The sequence below is a fragment of the Acromyrmex echinatior genome, chromosome 2 (assembly GCF_024713525.1).
Source record: "Acromyrmex echinatior isolate Ae372 chromosome 2, ASM2471352v2, whole genome shotgun sequence".
NCBI classification, from domain to species: Eukaryota; Metazoa; Arthropoda; class Insecta; order Hymenoptera; family Formicidae; genus Acromyrmex; species Acromyrmex echinatior.
In genome coordinates, this window is record NC_141853.1 from 4922214 (window position 1) to 4944227 (window position 22014).

General features: G+C 39.8%; 1 protein-coding gene across 3 annotated transcripts in view; it reads right to left on the bottom strand.

Annotated features, from left to right (window-relative positions):
* Nucleotides 1-14725, bottom strand: part of Sema1a (semaphorin 1a) — a 213263-nt gene extending 198538 nt beyond the window's left edge. For all 3 annotated transcript variants that reach the window (XR_015544197.1, XM_011054761.2, XM_011054760.2), the window contains exon 1: nt 13898-14725. Coding sequence is in view for 2 of the 3 variants with exons in the window: in XM_011054761.2 (XP_011053063.1) it covers nt 13898-14033 (136 nt within the window). In the remaining variant the exon portion in view is untranslated. The remainder of the gene's footprint in view (nt 1-13897) is intronic.
* Between the last annotated feature and the right edge of the window lie 7289 nt (nt 14726-22014).

The window sequence follows — 22014 nt, forward strand, 5'->3', positions numbered from 1 at the left end:
TGCAACGAAAAGAGAAACCGACTGGGAGGGGAGAAAGGCGACAGACCTGGAGCTCGTATTGATCCACATGATACGCTCGATTAGCCACGAATTGCAACGGATTGGAGTAACTTACAACATATTGAGACCATCGGGCATAATGGTTTCGTGATCCGGCCAAAGGCTGTGGCAACAGACAGAACTGATATTCCGCCTCTCAACGTTCTCTCGTGCATCCGAGAGTTTGCGCAAGGATGCACTGTGTGCACCGAAACGAAAACTAATCGTCACTGATGAGAAATAGGAAGAGAAATTTGTAAGCGACATAACGCGATTTAATACTTCTCGCATCAGCTAATATTGAACCGATAACGTTTACAGCCTTAAGTGTTGCGTAACAATGTGAAACACAGGGAGCTATTTAGTCTCACGTCTTCTGGAGCTTATTAACATTAAACAATATTCAAGTGAAGCGTAATTACATATTGGTTACATTCAATAACCGGGTAAACAAAAATGCACGATTGGAAATTTAGAATACTTAGATGTTTATTCGATAAGATTACTTCACGAATCGAGCATGAAACTAATAATTTAATTCAATTATCACGACGTACGAGATACTCTGCAAGTGGGATTTTTTGAACACCGTATAGAAGCGGTCGTGCACACATAGTGAACAACCGAAGAACTGTGCTCAGCAATTACGCGACGGAAAAATCGCGAGCAAAAATCAACAACGGAGAAAAACCTGTGTAATTGAGTTTGCGAAAGTTGTTCACCGAGCGACACGGCGATGCCCATGTGCATTCCTTTTTTACTTTCGCTCCGCCGCACCCTCTCTCTTCACCACTTTACTCCTCTGCAGCAAATCCATGATCATTTCCCTTCCGTTGCGTCCCACTCACCCGTCTTCCCGCCATTGTAATTCGCCATCGCGCGCTAAATTAATTATACATTGCTTTAGTTAGGCACACCGACATTTGCCTGCTCCAACGTGGAGCGCCGTTTCCCGCTTCGAATGCGATCACAGACGTGGCGGAATTGTTTGGATTTGAAACGGAGCATAGGTATAACTAAGCGCTCACGACAGCTTTCCGCGACTATAATTCGTTGGAACAGTGCGAGTGCCACGATTTCGATTTCACGGCTCCTTCCTGTATCCAAATTGCAGCAGAGTGCAGCGATATATAGTCGACTATGTTTCACCGAGCAAACTCCGTCCAGTCTGAGGAAACTTGCAGCGTAATCTCCTTTGTGTTTTCAGTCAAAGATTCTTATTCCTAATTCCTTGTAATAATAGCATTTTAAGCGAAATATTGTACATGGAATAAAACTTGTGAATACGCTTTATTTATAATATATATTCAATGTAATGTAAGATATACGTGTGTATGTATATATATATATATATATATATATATTGTGTGTGTGTGTGTGTGTGTATACGTAGTATATGTATTATATATCACTTTGGCATCTAATATTAATTTCTCTTTCAATTCGACAAAGCACTGAAGCGTGTTTGCCTATTTGACCCGAGTCCCGGAAAATTAAAGGAAATAACTCGCTGCGCTCAAATAATCTTTATTAAAGACCCTTCCAATCCTCTTGCCTGTAAAAATTCGATTTCACTCCAATGTTTCGCCGTGATTTTCACAGTATATATTTCTTTTAAGATCCAATTCTTCACGCTCTCCGCGTCTCTATATCGCCAGCAGCCGCTGACTCGAAGCTCTAAAACAACAACGTCGTCGTAACAACAGCTACCTCTAAAAATCACCTCCATAAACAGGTGGCGTGTTTGTTGTGTACACTTTGCGCAAGCCTCCCTCACCCACAGCCGTCCTATTCTTCAACGTCCCTGTACTTTCCCTATTGCGTTTTCACCGTGTGCATATATACATACGTGCGTACATTGCGATACATATCGTGGTTAGTGCAGGCATGTCGAGATTTTAGTGAAACTCTTGAGCGAATGTTCACATTTAGCGGTACTATGTTTGAAGAACAGTAGTAAAAAACATGCTAAACTAAATATATACGTCAATAATAAATAATATACAGCTTCAGGCATATTATTATATAATTTTTCTATAAAATATATGGGAAACTAAGATATATTAAAATATTTCTTAAAAATTGTTAATGGCAGAAGCTAAATAAGTATTATAACTTTTTATGGTCCAGACTGAAAGTTTGATAACACTTTTAAAAAATTGATTTTTTAGAATTATTTATTCAAATATCCAACAATGTTTTTTTTAACAATAATCCTTCGGATCCGATAATAGTTGTTGAATCTAAAAAATTATTGTTAAATAAATACATTGTTATGAATATTTTAATAATCCTAAAATTGTGCCAATTTTGAAAATATTTTCCAAATGGCCTGAAGTGTAGTACCTATCCATAATATTGTAAACTCGAGAGTTTAAAATGTTCAAATACAATTTATTTGAAACATCATAAATTCAACATATCACCGCGTGAATTTCGTATAACAATAAACTTCCCCCCCCTCCGAAAAAGCATTTCCCATTCCAGTGGCATCAGAGTTAGGCTCGGCACCACCCCAGGCCACAACTACTCTCGCTCGTCGTACACATTAAACTCAACGGCTTCGCTAATGCCGCTTTTCGTTTCCTCCCCCTCATGCCTGGCGACCCTTCTGCCCATTCCATCTACCCCGACCACCCACTTTGCTTTCCGTCCCAAATTGATTGGACTACGAATCGGCTGGCTTGAATTATTCATACTTTGCCCGGCGATAAACCAATTTCTGCACCGGCCAAATCGAGGAAGAAAAGATCGGACCGCCACGCGAGCAACGAAACGAAGGAAGACGTCGGTGTGTACTCCTCGAACAAAGAGAGGGTCTGCGAGGGTCGAATAAACGAGGAAGGTGAACAACGAGGGACAAGGACGCGGATGTGACGACTGGGAGGTCAGTTAACTTTACTGAAGAGATCATCGAACGAACTGCGACGCCGTTTAATTTCATCATTCGATCCAATGACGCGGAAGATACGCCTGAGAAAGAAAATAGACGACTTCGCGCTATGCTACAGCTTTATTGATAAACTAAAGCGCGAGAGAAACCGAACAAGTAATAGCTTTCTCACTCTTCTTACAATCTCCCATGTCTAGAGCTGCGGTACTCTTTGTCTCTTTCTATCTTATACTCTGACGTGTTATTTTAATCCGTAGGTTAAGGACATGTGAACCGTCGTCTGCCTTAGAAAGATGTGGCGCCGATGTCAGCGCCGTTCAGAAAGCACAAAGTGTGAATCGTTAATCTATTCGTGGAGAGCGCATCAAATTTCAAAGGTAGGATTAAATGCGAAAACTGTCTAACCAATGTGATTCTCACTAAAATAAGTGTGCGAAGAATGGGATTGAGAAATTCAAGATTAAAATAATTTCATTTACAGAGTTGTTACAAAATTCCTTTATCTTAAAATTCCATAACTATTTTCAGACAAAATTCCACGATTTCCCCTGACTTTCAATAAGATTGAAATATTTTGAAATTTTTTATATTTTCATATTTTTTTCACCCTGATTTGGAAATCGTTGGAACCGTTAAATATTTTGTTGATAGATCAATTTAACAATAAGGTTAAATTACTATTAATGTTGCTGACACTACATACATTTTTAATTAAGTTCAATTAAGTTAAATTAATAGCATTTTACCAACTACATAAGTGTAATGTACGTACATTACATTTCTTTAAAGCCAAGAATTTTAATTTCTAGAAAATTTTGCAAAATTCCTTGATTTTCCTGGTTCCCATTTTGCGGCAATCCTAAATTTAAAATAAAAAAGTTGTGTGCGCAAACGTTGATAAGGCAACCGATTTCCTACAATAGTAACTAGCCTAAGTTACGGTGTTTCGATTTTACGATCGACAGAAATATGAGGGCCGTATATCGAAGATTTTCGTGTCATTTTTACCGTTATGGACACCGATTTACAACGATTTCTGTCCACTACCTCGCCAGCGAGTCAACACCCGCGATAAGAGGACACTTTCAGCAATACCCTGACGAAGGAACCACTCAGGCCGCCGTTTTCCGACGACGCGCCGCACCGCCGCTTTTGACCTTTTGCTTTTCTGGATCGGGCACAGAGCGGAGGGAATCTTCTCGACAAAAGATTTATGAACCCCTCGGCAATGGCAGCACGCTACTTATTCCATCATAGAGTGCGTACTCGAGATGCACAAAAAATGCGGGAGCGGTATGTACACGCGAGCGATCTTCAAAGAGAGATCTTAAAAAAGGAGCGCCCCTCTCGCTTCTCGTGTCGAATCAATCATTTCCAGCCCCGTAAGTGTCCACCAATTGCCAGTCGTTTTCAATTTACATCGTAATCAATTGCCGTCGTTTTCTAACAACTTTACAAGTGAAAGGAAAAACGAGAATTTAATTTCTAGACAAATTTGTAATAAAAAAGTGATAATACTGGATCATATATATTTTATGATTTTATGTTTTTATATTTAAAATTCAATTATATCATATGATAAAATTTTTATTTCCTATACATTGAGAAAAAGACACTTAAAAATGTATTTGTGAGAAATATATTTATTTCATTGAAATAAATTTTTATTTAAATGCGGCAAAATAAAACTTTATTCCTAGCAAATAAGTCATTTATTTGTTTTTAATTAATAAGATATACTTCACAAAAATATATATTTCATCATCACAATTAAATTTTTTCACAATTAATAAATATCAAAGAAAAGTATCTTTACAGCTTTTAGAATACAGCATCGAATCCAAAACCAAATGTAAAATTTATCGCTTCTAAAAACCTACGATTAATATCATTATCCATGTTATTTACACTTTTACCTACGATATTAATTATCATAAAATCCAAACTGTGGAGCAAAAACGGTGACGAGAACGTGTCATTAACGCAACAAACGCTATCGATGTTTAACGACAACTTTAGCAAGTGTGCTGTCGTTCCATCGATCTACTTGTTTGCCGAGGTCAACGACATCGAGACACTACAGCGATCAGTTATCCCCCGTGGGAGCTCGTCGAAAAAGTTTCTCTTTTTTTCCACGACGATGTAACGGACGGCCACGCGGTCCGCTATGCTGTCGTAACAAATGGTCTTTTTCTTAGGCGACGTAAATTTTATCGGTGCACCCTCTCGTCAAGTACGAGAAGTTCACCACCTCCATAAAGAGAGAGAGAGAGAGAATGAGAAGGCGCGTTACTAGATATCTCGCCTACAGTCTCATTCTGCGATCAAAGTCAATTGACACAATTCCCAGCAATTTTAGCCAGTGGTTAGGCCGAGGTCAGGTTATACGTGCCGCGGCGCATACACAGCACGCTGAAACTAATCATAATGTATCCTCGTCGGTCGACGAGGGGCACCGCGGGAGGAGAACCGCCGCCGTGATTGGTCCGTTGCGGTATTCCTCGCTACCAGATAAAGTTACCGTAATATGGATTAACTGCCCGCCATAGCTCATATTCCGATCCGGCACTCACGCTCCGGCTCACGATGTAGTAATGAACTCGTAACGGCCGCTGTTATCAGCCGCGCCGCTGCTCGAGTGTCTTTTAATGACGATTCACGTGAACGCGTAATCGATATATCGTCCGTACACGAGGCGTAAAGCAGAATGCGAGGGTGTTGCGGCGGTATCTGATTTATCGTTCGAATTTAATTATACAACAGACGATCCTCCGTTTGGAGGTTTTTCGACCATCCCTCGTAATCGGCACATTGAAATGCTAGTATAAATTGATAGAGCTGCCCATTCATATAAATCTGTAAAGCAAACGCCTATATCTATCCCGTAATATATGTCTATATATATATATATAGAATATTTTTAGACATCGCGCACTTAACATGATACATATACATATACCATTATTTATAGCAATTCATTATTGCGTATCATATCTATCTCTGCCTGACAGAATTTTGCGTGCCGTTGACACTCATGCACGCATAAATTTTCAAACGCGAGGAAAGCATTGGCAAGTCGCGTATTTTGGACACACGACCATTTAAAAAATTGTTGTGCGATTGCCAAGTCCGCTCGTTGAAATTTACGGCGAATTCGATGCCGATGTCTCGCCACGTTATCGATCGGCGCGACTTTCGGAATGCTAAAGGGGTGCGCGCGGTTCCAGCCCAGTGATCTCCCTTTATCCGTAATACACCGACGCGCCGAGGTCGCTGCTTTCGACCGGCTGCTGCAGTGCTGCATGGCGTACGGTTTCGAATTTTTAACTCGTACAGCGCAACTCTCACGAATTATTCTCCACGAAAATTGCGTGTATGTAGCCAGCAGGGACTACGGCATGAGAGTTTGATTTACGGCAATCGAAAAACGAGCAGATATTTTTACATTTTTAACGGACAACGCGATTGATCGTCAAGCGTGAGCGCGCGCGCGATTCCGGTGGCTGACGTGACTTATCAATCGCCATGGTAGAAAAAAAATGCAACAAGTATCTCTATTAAAAAAAACCCATACTATATACAAAGTCTGTATTATTACATGCAAGGTGGATATTAAATATTCTAAAAGATTTTAAGAGATGATTCCTCACATAAATTCAAAATAAAAACTTCATATAATCACGTGTCCGAAATTTAGTTTCAAGGGCCCAAGTCGAAAAAAAAATTTCTTTTTTTCAAAAATTTTGAAAAAACGAGTTTTTTTTTCACTTGGATTATTTTGAGCTTTTGAAGTTTCATCAAAATGACTGGAGTCGTGTGTGGAGTCGTTTTCAAAATTTTTGAAAATTTTCATTTCTTCTTTTTCTGTCTATTCTGAATGAGAAAATAAAGAAATAAAAATATTGATTTAATTCTGATAGTCAGATCCATTTTCATAATAGTTATTTAAAAATTATTAAAAAATTCATGAATTAATTTCATTAATAAAATAAATAAATTCTTGGCAATCTTTAATCTTTAGACGACTTATATATATTTTGAAATTGATCCTTATCGTACTGAATTCTGATCAACGGTTCAATAATGTATAGTTGGACAATGTAGCAGAATAATCATAAAGAGGATTTCATTAGTATGTATATTATGATGATTGGCTAACCGGTTATTAGGTCTCTTTGAACGTCACAACTAATAGAAGCGTGCCCTGATCATTCATCCTGAATAATAAACGTATTATGAAAAATATTTGAGAGCAATAAATAAATAAATATATATATAAATAAGGTATCCCAAAATTCGCGACTCAAAGTACTACAGCAAGAAAGTCCTCAAAAAATTAGGTAAAAAAATTATTTGTAAATTTTTATTTTAAGCTACAATTCTTTAGATAAAGATATAAATATGGTCAGTTATATATATATATATAGACTACGTTTAGATAGTCATCTATTCATACATCGCGCGTTCATGATCGCTGATGAGATCACTTCAGCGTTCTCACAGATAATCACTAATGTTCACAGTAATGTTGATAATTCACTAATATTCATAGATCATCTAAACATAGTCTGTAATTAATCATATTCAAATCCTTAATCCTGAGAAATTATTTAAAATAAAAATTTACAAATAATTTTTTTTTCTTCATTTTTCAAGAACTATGGTATTTTGCTATGGTATTTTGAGTCGCGAATTTGTGGATATTCGACACACACACACGCGCGCGCGCGTAGATTGGCACAACTACGAAACTACAGTTAATCAAGTGTCATTCCATTTCATTTGAAATTTCATCGATTTAACTGGATTTAATCGATTCTGTCAATTTCATATACGAGTAGGTCGAGAGCAATCTAAATAAATCGAATAATAAAATAATTATCCGTAACTCGTGTGCGGAAATACACATAGATTGTAAGAAAATTGCGGAAGAGAAAGAGAGAACAACGGAGATTTAATGACATCACGCGAGCGAAAGACCACATGAATGACACATGTCAGAGAATCAACTATCAACGTATTGATCCGTAACGCAGTCTCCATCATTATCGGAGGTCTCGTCGATTTGCCGGCTGTCAATAGGAAATTACAACTGAGCGCCACGTAAATATTTATAGATCGTATTGCAGATAACGCACATTAATGCGGGGGCATCACATTCGCTAAAGCACAAGGATCATAAAGGGGATTTAATCGAGGCGTAATTAGTTAACCGGTTATTATCGCGATACCTTTTTAAACGTCACGGTTGATAACAAGTGAGCGAATCGGCCGTAGCTGAGTACAATAAACACCCTGTGGAAAATGCTGCGTTATCGTCAGGGCTTCGCGATGTCCAACAGCGATGCACTGCTGATTGCAGTTCCGGTTCCGCGGTATGATTTTGCTCGTTGTAGAATTAGCAGAAATTCTGGCTCAGCGAGTAAAACGATATCGCCGTCGCAGCAACGCGGCGCATTAATGACACGTGCTTCACGTAATTTCAATAGCCAATGCGGTGCATCGCGGCCGACGCACTCTATATCTCAATGCACACGTACGAGCGACACGACGGCTAATGCATCGCCGAACAAAATTCGTCACGATGTAATGAGCTTCCGCTACCCGATGTCGACGCAGATAGACAGAGAACGAGACGTTTATTCGACGTCGACCGAGATAAAGTTCCCCACAACCGCGAGCAGAAATATACATAATATTTACAGAATGCTTACATAAATTGTCGATCTAGCAAGAAAATGGAAGGAAAAGATTAAATAAAAATTCTTTTTTCAAATACGCTTTCCTAAAGATGTTCTTTGCATCAGAAATTTTTAATGGAATGGAGTTTATTATTTTTCATAATATTCAAAATAAACTTGTGCTACTTGATCTCGATCCACAAAAATGAATAAAGAGGAACATTTATATTACGATACTGAAATAAAATTACCTTATATGCGTAAATGTTTATATACATATATCGTTGCTACAGTAAAACGTAAAAAAAATTTTTTAATGAAAATTTAAATAATATCCCTTAAAGAGATACTTGTATCGTCGAAAGAATTAAATCTAATCGTTTATTATGTTTCAAAATATCCATAGCTTCATGAAAAATAGTCCATTTATGTATACACCGAAAAAATATGTACAAAATTTTAATGTTTATTTAAATAATAACTAAATATTTACATATTTGGTAAAATATTAATCCCACTATCATTTTTTTATTGAGTAAATATTTATTTACTGTAAATGTTTAGTCAGTGCTTAAAAAAAAAATATGTATCAAGATGTAATAATATTTTTTTTTTCCAATATAATACGTTGCAGGATAGATTGTTAAAGAGTTTAACGACACACACGGGAGAAAGCTAACGTTTCGAGCAATACGGCTTGTACCAAAAACGTGATCAACGAGCGAACATAATTCGTAGAACCTCAGACTAATGGCCATCTGTTCCCGCGGTTCAAGTAATTACAGCGGTAAAGCGCGGTTCTTAATTCCAGCGATTAATCCACATTTCACGCGGTACATTCGGAATGATTTAAGAAATTTCACGATGAGACGACCGCGATAATAACGCGCGTGAAATGTAACGTTTAATTTGCCTCGGGCACGGGGCACGCACCGTAGTATTAGACGAGGAGAGAGCGGCGATGTTGAGAATGATAACTAATTCACGCCACGTAATCTCGAAGAAAAACACCATTCCCGTTATACGCCACGTCGTAACCGGTGCACATTGAATAATGCTCGCATTATACGCGCCGAGACTGCACATTTCGCGAGAACGTCACCGTTTGCGCGGCAATTTTCGAAACGCGCCATTTATCTACATTTAGGATCGCCAAAATCCGACTTACGATTCATCCGAGAGCCGAGAAACGGTTGAAACAACGTTTACGCTACCATCGTATCGTACAAAATAAAATGTAAAATAAAATGACGCGCAAACTCATGAAATAAATTACAAGTATTCATATAAAAAAAAAAAAATCTATTAATACATTACGTACGTCGAGAAACACGCCACCGTTGCTCATGTTCCAAACACTTTAGAAAGAAAAATGTTTATCTTCAAAGCCCAGCGGGAATAGATATGCAGGTTTCCAACTTCGGCCATCTGGGTACAAAGTTCCGTCGCTTTTCCAGAGTTGAGAGTTGAAAATTCGCTATCGCTATTGAATGCCATGAATAAAACCCTATTTACGTCTAAGTTTCAAACTAAGCTGCGCGGTTAGAGTGAAATTTATTCATTAATGAGACCACGCGTTTTCAATAAAATTCAAGTCAACTCTTTTCCTCCCCTAGAGTTATTTAATTTTTTTTTTTTTTTCCCCCGAATATATCGCTCCGTGTTCCTTTTATCTCGTCTTTAGGGATTAATCGAGAAGGAAATTCAGAGCGCGGACTTCAAAGGGGATATTTATTTGTGCGCGAGAGACGTTAATGGCGCGCCCCAAATGCATATCTCCGCGAGGTGCGGAAAATAGCAAATGGAGAGTTCTAAACACTCGGGGATTCTTGCGACTATCATTCAAATCGTTCGGCCCACTCACGCTCGCGTCAGGGTGTAACGTCAAGGTGTACCAACAGCGGAGCATGTGCCTGCGCTATGGAGCGACGCAGCCACTTCAGAGCAATTTATTTCGTTCCTTCCCCGCGTCGAGATATCGTACCGTCGCGGAAAGAGTGATGGATGTTGGGGCGTCGCTTCTACACGGAACGTACGAAACACGCGGAGCGCCGTTAAGGTCGAGTGCTTCGGATGTAGGACACTTTATACACTGCTCCGCTCCCCTCCCCCTCGACGCCTCTCTTTTACGCCCTCATCTCCTTTGGATCCAGATTCTCAATAATAGGCACCAATTTACCATTGACGGTGTCCGTTTGAATTAGTTACGTGCGCGAGGGGTTAACAAAAGCGTCGTCGCTTTGAAGAACTACAGGAAGAAACGATCCCTAGGACTTTTTAAAAAAAAAACTACGTGAAACGTTAGTAAAACTAATGGGAAACCTACCTCCATTTTGTACGCAGCCTTGTTATCGAATCTTGTAATTTTGGTAAACAAGGAGAAGTTTATAACAGAGAATCCGTTTATAATATTGTTTATATATACCGATACTTCTGTTTATCTTACGAGAAACTGAGGTTAATAATAATCTCTGTTATAATATCCGCTAAAAGCGAATATCGCAGGGAAGTTAATAAATGCGATTCTTCAAGAAACGAGATCAATACTATATTTTTGTAAACCGAATACAAACGAGAATAATTTATTTTTTATGATAAAGATCTCTATGTGAATACATCAATATTTCTTTATATAGCTATTCTTTATTATGCTGAAATAATTACTATCTTATCATTTATTATGTATATCAAATCATAATATCCTTGTCATCTGACTTGTCATTTTACATAATGATAATGTTCAATTTAACAATCTATTATTATCGTGACAATTTCGAGTACAGAGATGTATCGTAATTATCCCAGTATATCAGAATGTTGTATCACCGGAATACTCGCACGATGAAGCGGTTACACGGCTACAGCCGTCAAATCAAACTCGGATAACTCCAGGGAAAAAATTTTCTCGTTTCGCCGCACTAATAATTTTATTCCGCAAAAACGCCCAGTATTCAAATATTCAATATTCATATATTCGATGTGAAAACGTTCGCCCGGCTCCAGATGTAGAACATGACGAATATGTGAAAAATTGCCGCGAGCTACATGAATAACGCGGAAGCGACTGTCCCTCTCTTTACTCGGGAGGGAGATGAATTACTAGAGTCCAAATCAGCTGGTGAGAATTTGAATAAAACAAAAGTCTGTCGCGCGACGCGGCACGGCGTGTTAAAATTTCTGCGGGCTCGCCTCGCGTTGCCGTTGCCGTGAGTCCCGCACTTGTGAAGTAGAAATCAGCGCCTCGTGTATTAACACTTTCGTCAATGCATTATTTTTCACCTTTCTTCACTACCGTATTTCACAAGGTTTCCGCTAAGAATGAAAACGACAGTTTGTACAAAACTTCTTTGTTGTACGAAAAGTAGGAATTAATCGAGTCCTTTTTAAGAAATCATAATGAAATTCACAGAAAAATATAGAAATGTTTACTACTTAAAATTGCCTGACTGAGATATTTCAATCGATATTTTTCGCAATAAATAATTTATAATATTATTAATTTCAACTTCAGTTTGTGACTAAAGTTGAAATTAAATTACATTAATCTTAAATTACAATGAGACTTGCGTTGCAATCAATGCGCATTTTATAAAACTAAAATAATATTTGTAAAAATTTGCATTCAGTATTATTAAGCACCAAGATCCGTAAATAGGATTATTTCTATTAATTTATTTAAAATTCGATATGTGTACACAACACGAGAATCCATGCATTGACAGAGGGGTTAACAAGTTCAATCCGATCGATATCTTTTTATTCTTTTTCCATACCAGGTCAGTAGAAAGGGTCTGGTTATACCGTTGATTAAAACGCGGATTAACAATCACCGACTCGGAAACAACCCTTCCTCGACAAGGGAGAATCCTGTCCGCGAGTGGGAGAAGGTGTATGACCTGCTTGCAACCTCACCATCATTACGTATAACCCGTAAGCAAATATCTCGGCCTCCGAGAATATGCGACTTTGAACTTCGCGAAAGGGCCTTTAACCCTTGCGGTTTCGCTGTTACTAGACGATCTACAAAGTACAAAGTGCATAATATCGATGTTTGAACAATGACTAACCGTGAGTAACAGCTTGACAGAAAGTCGAATAAAGGCAACAACGGCACAAAATTCCCAACCGTCATCATTTCTTTTTGAATATTTTTTTATCTCTTCTGCGATTGTGCTTTCTTTCCCCGCGCACTCAGAAAAAAAAAGATAGCGTTGGCAACTATAAAAGTGATAACTACACAAGTTTTATATGTAGAAAATACACATACGCTGTTAGGTAACTCAATCTCGAGTTAAATAACATTTTGTTATTTTTAACTTCTGTGTCAAAATGTATAAATCAATTCATTTCTGTTAGTTTCAAAGTAATCATCGTCCATATTAACGTCCATATGCACTTAGTAAATAATAAACTAAATTTGAGTCAAATTTAACCCCTTCGGAGATCTGATTTTAATGGAATCATATTTAAAACAGTTTTTTTTAATTCAATTCAAAAGCACTTTAATAATAATAATTTATACTAAAAAAAAAATAATTTTTTTTTAAACTAATTTTTTCTTTATTTTTCAAACATGTACATTATTATGCATATCTCAAATGATGTAGAACTAAATAATTTCAATGGAATAATATCTTGAAATTTATATGCATTGCAATATAGACAAGGTCTGAAGGGATTAATACATTTTCTTCAGCTAAATTATTCAACTTCATCGTTTTAATGAAATTAATGACATATTGGAGCAATGGCGATCTAAAGAATCGATTAAAAAAATAACTCAAATTGAGTATAATATTGAGTAATTGAGTAATTTAATATTATGAATTTAAGTGTAGTTGAATAAATTTTGTTATTGCAACTATAAAATAATGTAATCAACCGTATTACATGCATTAGTTTATCGAACCATATACATAATTCTACATATAAAAAATATGTATAATTGTCAGCTTTACAGTTGCCATCACGATATTTATCTCTGAACGCAGGAAATTAATTTCTTGATCATTTCTCAGTATATTACTTAATTCTTGCCATAAATAATCCGCTTATTAATTCATGTCAGAGGTATTTTATTCACCGTTGGAGATTCAAGTAACACTATTGAATCCGATGGGCGATATCGAGAGCTGCACAGGCGCTGAGAAATACCTCGATCCACCACATAATGCACTGGGGCGTATCACAAGCACGAAATAACGAAGAGAGAAGGACGAGAGTAGGAATCGAGAGAACTACACTATGCGTCACTGCGTGGCACTAATCACAAGTGATCACTCACCTAGCTGGACGTACATCTTCGGCCTGACGTTCTCCTGCCAGGCAGCCAGGGCGAGAGTAACCGTCGCGATGACGCACCAGCAGAAGAGAAATCCTGGTTGCATCCTGGGGGCGACGCGGAGGCTGGCGCGCCTCATCTTCTCGCGATGATGTTGTCGCAGCGGCGCACGGAATGATGACGTAGTGCCAGGGTTCGCAGTCTTCTCCACGGGCCTTCACCGGGAACCACCGCGAACGGCACACGCGAGAAGAACGGAAGGGATCGCGGACACGCACCGTCACACTGCGCTCCGCGCGCGATGGAGCACCGCTCTCTCTCGGCCGAACGACGACAACGCCCGGCGACGTCGCGGCGCGCTATCTCTGGTACGCGCGGGGACTTTCTCTCCAACTTGCGAACACTCACTACGCCGAGTACGGGAGGTGCGCGGATGCCGCGGCGGCAGTCACGTGCGACGCGACCACGTCGTTCCCCGTTGCGGTCGTTGCATCCACGGTCGTCCACCGGCGGCCCGCCGCACGCATGTCTTACCGAGGACGGTCGGCCGCCCCGCAGCGGCCAAGCGGCACATTCACGTTCCAGGCACGCGCGCCGGCGCACGGCGTGGTAGACGCGCGAAAAACAAAAAAAAAAAAGGATCGAAAGTCTTCACCAGCCGGCACTCGCGTTCACGCGTTCAAGCGTCCACGCGCGAGCGCCGTTCCGACCGATCCCGTACGGACTCTTCGTACGGAGGAGACAACTATAAACGCGCACGTATCAACCGTCCGCGCCCACCGACGCTTGCCGTCACACTGATGTCGCGACAGGTGACGCGCGCTCCCCACCAAGTCGCGCGCTCCCCACCGAGCGCTACGCTCCCCATCAAGCGGCGCCGCTCCGCTCTGCACTACCGCGGGCGCAAGCGCGGTACCGTGCTAGTAACGCGCTCTCTTTCGCTCTCTCTCTCTTTCTCTTTCTCTCTCTGCCCTGGAACCGCGTCTGTGTGCGTGATTACGCGTGACTGGCGTACGCGTACGCGCGACGTGCACGCACGTGGATATGGCGGTGAAACTCCACGGACAGGACGCGTAGAGAACAGGGGAAAAGATAGGGGCAGTAGATCTCTGGTGGGACGCCCGATCGAGGGGCGAGAGTCAGAGAGAGTTGTGACACACCGGGCAAGCGCCGATTTTCAACCCCACTACCCCCGCAACGCGATCATACCGTTGCCGTCTTCCACGTCTTCTCGGTGTCCTCGTCGGTATCTCACCGTAGCCACCACGGCGTCGCTAGCCTGGAACGAGAAAAAGAGAGATCGTTATCTGGGTCGGTCAAGGATACTTTAATCCAACGATGTTTATATTTTCTTGCGATTCTTTCGCGTTGTCTTAGATATTTCTTTATTTAAAGAAACGAAGCAACGAAGTGTGTGTCGCATATTGAATTTGTAATCTTCAAAGAGACGTCTGCGTAATTCAATGAGGGTCAAAAATATTAGATGTTGGAATTAATTCGTAGCGTTTTACAAGTGATGGGAAGTACTTTCATTAATGTATTTTTTAATGCTCATGTGAAATAAATAACATTCTTTCATTAAAAAACGCTACGAATTCATTCCAACACCTAATATAAAAAATTTTTTTTGTATTACGTTCTTGTCTTTCAATTATACTTACGAGAAAAAAGAATGGAGTTTTATGAAAGATTTTATGAAAGAATCTACTTAAGATTTAATTACCAAGCTAATTGACAGATCAGGAGAAATGGGAGACCTCCAATAAGATCTTGATTAAAAGACCAACTTTTAAAATTCTTTTCTCCGACAGAAAAACTTATTGCATAAAATCTCATTTGCGCCCTAAAAACAAATCGGATTTCATAGCCCGAAATATCTGGAAGCTCGAAAACCGCAAAGAGTCAAAGTGAACGAAGAAATCCGATTACGATTCGATTTCGCGTAAACGCACGCGCCCCCGTGAGTCCCGCGGGGTCCGGTGTGTTATATGTATGTATGTGTGTATGTGTGCGTATGTGTGTGTGTGTGTGTGTGTGTGTGTGTTCAAATAAGGTTTCATCACGCAGAAAGTCCCTGGCTGCGGCGGGATAACGAAATTATCCAAATGCGCCTGATTCGTCAGCGAATTTTATGAACGTATCCCGTATGCGCGGTGCGTAGCGACGCCGCCGACGTTGACACTGTTCATTAATTTGCCGAGCCAAGTGTAGGTGGGTGGAGTACGCCGGGATGGACGAACACCACCGTGGGGAAGGAGGGTATAGGTATGTGCACCGAGACTCTAATTCCTACACCAATGATTGGACATGCCTGCACGAGGGAATTCGCCGGGTGTCCGCGACGTGTACACGCAATTTCACGTGGATATGCGTGCCGCGTGTATACGCATGGTCTACCGGTCTCGCTCCTTTTATCCTCGATCTGCTAAAATAGACGAGATATGTACATTTGCGATATCCACTTGCCGTACAATTTTTAAAGAAATTCAAACTATCCTTTTTCACAGCCTTTTTGAAAGAACTCTTAAATATCGACTTTTCATAATATCGACTTTTTATACTTTAATCTTCAATTCTTTTTAACGTATCTTTAATATGATTATTCTAAAAATTTCTCGAAATTAAATTAATAATTAAAACTGATATTTTTGTCCTATCATATTCATTTCTAAGGCTAACAAATAATAAGGAAAAATAGAAAACGTAAATATATGACATATATTTACGTTTAATAAATAATAAGGAAAAAGAGGAAACGTAAATATATGACGTATAGCTTTTAAAGCTATATTAAGATAGGGGATGAAGTACTCATATAACGTATGTTAAGTCCTCATATGAATTTTCATGGCGTAATATTCACGGCGGTCGTTTATTTCATAATTAGTACAACCTCCGAGCAAATGGAGTTATTCGACCATACGTTGTTTCATTCGCTTGGAACGAACAGCGACGCGAAAGAATAACGTGGAAGGTGAACTGCCAGTAAAATATTAATAAAAAAGAATCCGACTGTACCGTGAATGTTACTATGGCGGTAACTCAATTTTATGATATGACTCAAAAGGCATGCTTCTAATTGTAAAAATAATCTATCGGCATTTCATAGATTCTTCTTTGAGATACATATGGTTACGGTTAATGTCAATTTGAAGAAAAAATCATTTTTCCGCGCAAACAACGATTTCGAACTTCGACCGTGCAGTTCGTTCAACATTCACGTCCATGCGAAATGAAATATAATAGAGTATACAGTGTGAGCCATCCAAAGCGATAAGTGGCCATAACGAGAGAAGAAATGACACATAAAAGATACGTGCGCCGCAATATCACCGTCAATCGTAGCGTATGTACGCGTTTCGCTTATGGAGCGATTTAAACTGGCAATACGGCTTATATCATCATTTCTAACACCTGCTTTAATCGGATAATGCTGTTACCAACAACAAATAATATAACTTTGCGTTTATTCAAAATTTAAAGCACAACTGTTGGCATGTGTGACGTAATTGTTTTACTTTTAAATGTATTTTCCATGTTTGGAATTCATTTATTGCACTGAGAGGAAAGTTTTTGGTATTTGTGACCATAATTTACCATAATTGCAGTTATTACTGCTATAATGCTACTAATAATAACTACATATATGTATAGTTTCATCAATAAATACAATATATACAAAGTGTCTAAAACTACCCATATACCGATTTTAAAATAATGAACAATGGTTTCTATCAAAAATTTTTCAAATAATAGTTGTGTGATATGAAGGACAATTATTTTTTTAATAAAACAATTTTTCAAAATTACGTCCATACACATATGATTTTCTAAAAAATCTATTTGGTTGATTTCATCATTATTTATCTCCCTTTTAACTAAACAACTTTCATTTGAAATATTTTTTTATAAGAGCTACTTTCCCTCATTTTAAAACAGGTCTCAGACTAGACCCTATATAATTAGCATAAAAAATGACTAATTATAGTTATTATTACTATAAAAAATAGTTGCGATTACTATAATTTAACTATAACTTATAATTATTATAACAATAATAACTATAATTATGATATTATAATATGTAATTATAGTTGCAAATGCTAAAAACTTTGCTCTCAATGTAATAAAGTGTTGAATTTAGGTCATAAAAATAATTAACAACTAATTAACATATTAACGTAACACATATAATGCTAGAATTTTTAATAAGTTTCCTTCCTTCGCTTTTTAATTCTTTCCATGTTATTGGTGTTACTAACATCCAGAAGAAGCTAAATGCTAACTCATTGTAAGCTGTTTGCGCGCACATCAAAGGGTTAGTCGAAAGGATATTTCAACGGCCCCTCGAAGTAACATTGTAAGCAACGCTATAGACAACGTTGCTAATGAAAACGAAGAAACGGAAATTGAATGCATCACGACATGGAAACGTCGCGCGAACTCAAAACGGTAACCTACTCATCCATGAATGTGTTTCACTTTACGAAACTCACTCACAGTGGATCAACGTGTCACTAAATTACTTGAACATTAAAAAGAGTTGTAACTCGTCTCTAGTATGTATCACAAAGTGCCTCCTCCGTTCCTGTTTCTATTTAAAAGAGATATTCTCATACAGATCCCACAGAAATATAACTATTATTAGGAAAAGATACTTCGTATCATGTAATTTATATCTATTAAACGTGTTTTTAGAATCTGATCTTTAAAATTGATTAATGACATTTATGCGATTTAATTTAACCATTAAATTTTCATTCTGAAAATTTAATTTGTGACTACATTGTTGTGATAAAACCAGGATATTTGATACTAATTAAGAATAGAAATCTAATAGATCATCGAGATTCTCGGATTACACGATCGCTAGGGAGAAGTGGATTCTACGTCTTGCCTCTTTTCTGAGACATCTACTAGAATAGATATGCAAGAACGATCGAAAGGGATTTGTGAAGACGTTCATCGGGCAAGCGCGAGAGGATGGGCGCGGCAGTTTCAGCGGGAAGAGGCGTAAAAACTCGAGAAGATTCGGGAGTAGCGCTCTGCAAAATATACTCTCGCGAAATTGTCCCGCGGGAGTGACTTCGTCCGAGTCGATTTCGCACGCGTTTAACATCGCACGAACGACGACGGAAAAGTGCCGGCAGGCAGTATTATCTGAGGGGTGCAAGAGAGGCGAGGCAAGGGACGAAGGGGCAATAGGGATCGATAACCGAACAACGGGGAAAATCCCGGTGGAAAACGCGCGGGAAGCGCGGGATACCAATGTTGTCGAGGGGGAGAGATAGGCAGACATAAAGGGGAAAGGGAGAGGGGGAGAGAGAGAGAGAGAGAGAATAAAACTCGCGTCTATCAGCGGGCACGAAACCAAACTCGATTAAGTTCAAAGTTCGACTTTCGGGGCGAGGGTCGTAACGAGGTAGGGCATGCAAGATGTTTCGGATGAAATTAGTTATATCGTTTAAGACGAATTCTCTAACGTCCATTGCCGCAATGCGTTCCTTCTTTTTCTTCTATTCACGACCGGAGACACGTGGAATCTCGCGAGGAATCTTTCTCGGGCAGCGTAAAAATTAGCGTAGATAAAGGTATCCGGAGTCTAACTAATCTCTCGTAAGGGCGGCAGGAACGCGGTAAGGTTGGTAAAAAAAAAAAAAAACATGGTTAACTACCGACGAGCAACGAGGAAAATTCCTGCGGATAGGACGAGTGAGAGTCTGAGGAAGGGCGAGGGGTTGGCTACTCGTGCCTGTGGCAAGCTCTGTGCGAGCAAAGGGCTCGGAATAAAACTCAATTAAGTGCGACCGAAGTTCAACTCCCGTCAAATCTTAAATAAAAAGGATTTTCCGGGTAAAGTTAATTAGCCCACTTAAGTATTAGAGTATTTTTGCGCCGGTACGCGTAAGACAGATCTTTCGAAGGGAGATAGAAAAAAAAGACGAGTGCCGCGCAGAGCGTTAAGGATAATAGATATCCCAGATCGCCCTATTTTAGTTTTCGAAGTGTCGAGAAGAGTAGCGGCAACTTTCCTCCCCGACGAAGTTTCCGGCAGGAGAAGAAAAAGATATTGGATACGGCGAAACTTCCGATACGACCGATATAGCTCGACAGCTGAGCTCTGATTAAAATCAATTAAAGCCATTAGCACCCAATATTTAAGTTTCTCGCCAGTCTTTCGATTCAGTCTCGCGAAATAATGGAAACCAATCGGTATGGCCCTCGCCGCAACGGCGGAATGTTTCCTTTCGGTAAATCTGATTATACGCGATCAAGTAAAACGAAATATTCCGTAAAATCCCGTAAATATCCCGTCGATACCCCGTTATAAACACAATCATTATACTTCTGCTGCTTACAGACGCGAACTTTCCTCATTCCACTGCTCGACATGGACTGTAATGACCGACGATTTTTATTAAAAGGAAAGGAAAGAGGGAAGGGCTATATAGAAAGAGGGTAAAAAGTGCACGCGGCTGGTCGAACAACGGAAGAAATCCCGCTGGAAAACGCGGGAGTACGTTGTTGCGGTACTCGTTGAGAGTGAGAGAGAGAGAGAGAGAGAGAGTGTGACTGGAGGATGGTCGGTACGCTGGAGGGTGTAGCAACAAAAGTCGTGGCTGCTGTAGTCGAGCGATCGAAGGGCGTGGAACAAAACTCAATTAAGTCCACCGAACTTCGACTTTCGCGGTAGCGTTACACGAAAAACATTTTCTGGATAAAATGAGTTAGGCCATTCGAGTGCGGATCGCGCACATGCCATCGGCATACCGCCGTCAGGCGTCGAATAAAAAAAAATGGAGGAGCTAAAAAAAAAGGAGAGGAACGGGAGGAGTTAAAAAGATTACGCGACAAAACATGACGGAGAAGTATTTTTCGCGCGAGACAAACGAATAGTCGACAAACGAAAAGCTCCCACACATTTCCACCTTTTTTAAAAGAACATAAAGAGCAACGCGGCGAGAAGGTTCGCTTTCGAAACCGTTAAACCGCTATAGATCCGTAAAACCGAATTAAATAGTCGCTGTTGGAAATGGGAGTCGCGCGAATTTCTTTCGCGGCCACGAGCGGAATGTGTTCGTCTTGAAAAGGCACTCTCACGGGTACTCCGGATAAAAATTCAGAAATCAATCGGTAGCGAACGGCGCGATTCGCTTTTTGCGAGTCTCAATGTGTCACGCTTATCGAAAATCGTTCGCCAAACGGCGGACGTCGGCCGGAATTGAAATCCTTTAGCGGGCATGGCCCGTGATATATAACTGACCTACAAGAAAGATATTTGCTCGATGAAAGGAGGGTGAGACGAGAGGGATGAGAGAGACCATTCCTCCCTCTTTCCCCCCCTCCGTATATACAGCACTGCGCGGAGAGGGAAAATAGCTATACCCACGTTTATATCGCTTGTACGTGCTCAAACGCAAAAGTAATCTCTCCTGTCACCTGTCGCTCTTCGGTAAAATACTTGATGAATCCTCGCCCTGTGGAGGCGTTTTTATCGACGTTATCCCGAGGGAGAGCGCGTCGGCCTCTCCGTCCATTTTTTTTTTTCCACGAAGCCCCTACCGCCATCGCCTCCCTCGAAGGTTCCGACCTTCGATTAAAAGCCATTTGAAACGTTCGTGCTACAAAAGTATCGAGAACGGCAAAAAGTATGATAAAAAAAAAAGGATACGAGATAACGGAGGTCCACGAAAGACTACGATCCAAAAAGCACATAAAGGACACACCACGAAGACGAGAGAACCGCATGGTATCGGTGGATCGTCCTCGAAATTCGATAGTGGAACGTGATAGCCCACACTTTTGTCCGTGATAGTGCGAGCGGAACTCGCACCATTCTTCCGCAAATGAAAAATGTCAGATCGATCGCGACAAATGCCGCGAGACATTCTTTTCTATGTGACATTTAATTAATTCCAAGCGGCTGTCCTTTGCTATTCTCGCGCAAACACACCGTGCTTGAGATTAATCGTTCTTATAAGCATATTGTTCACGTACGGCTTTACCGAGGGGGTGATGACGGTATAAACGGAATTAGCGATGCAAAAAAGAGCAGTTTAAATACGAAATATGTGAGCACAATTACTGACGTATATTTTTGTTAAATAGTTGTCACGAAA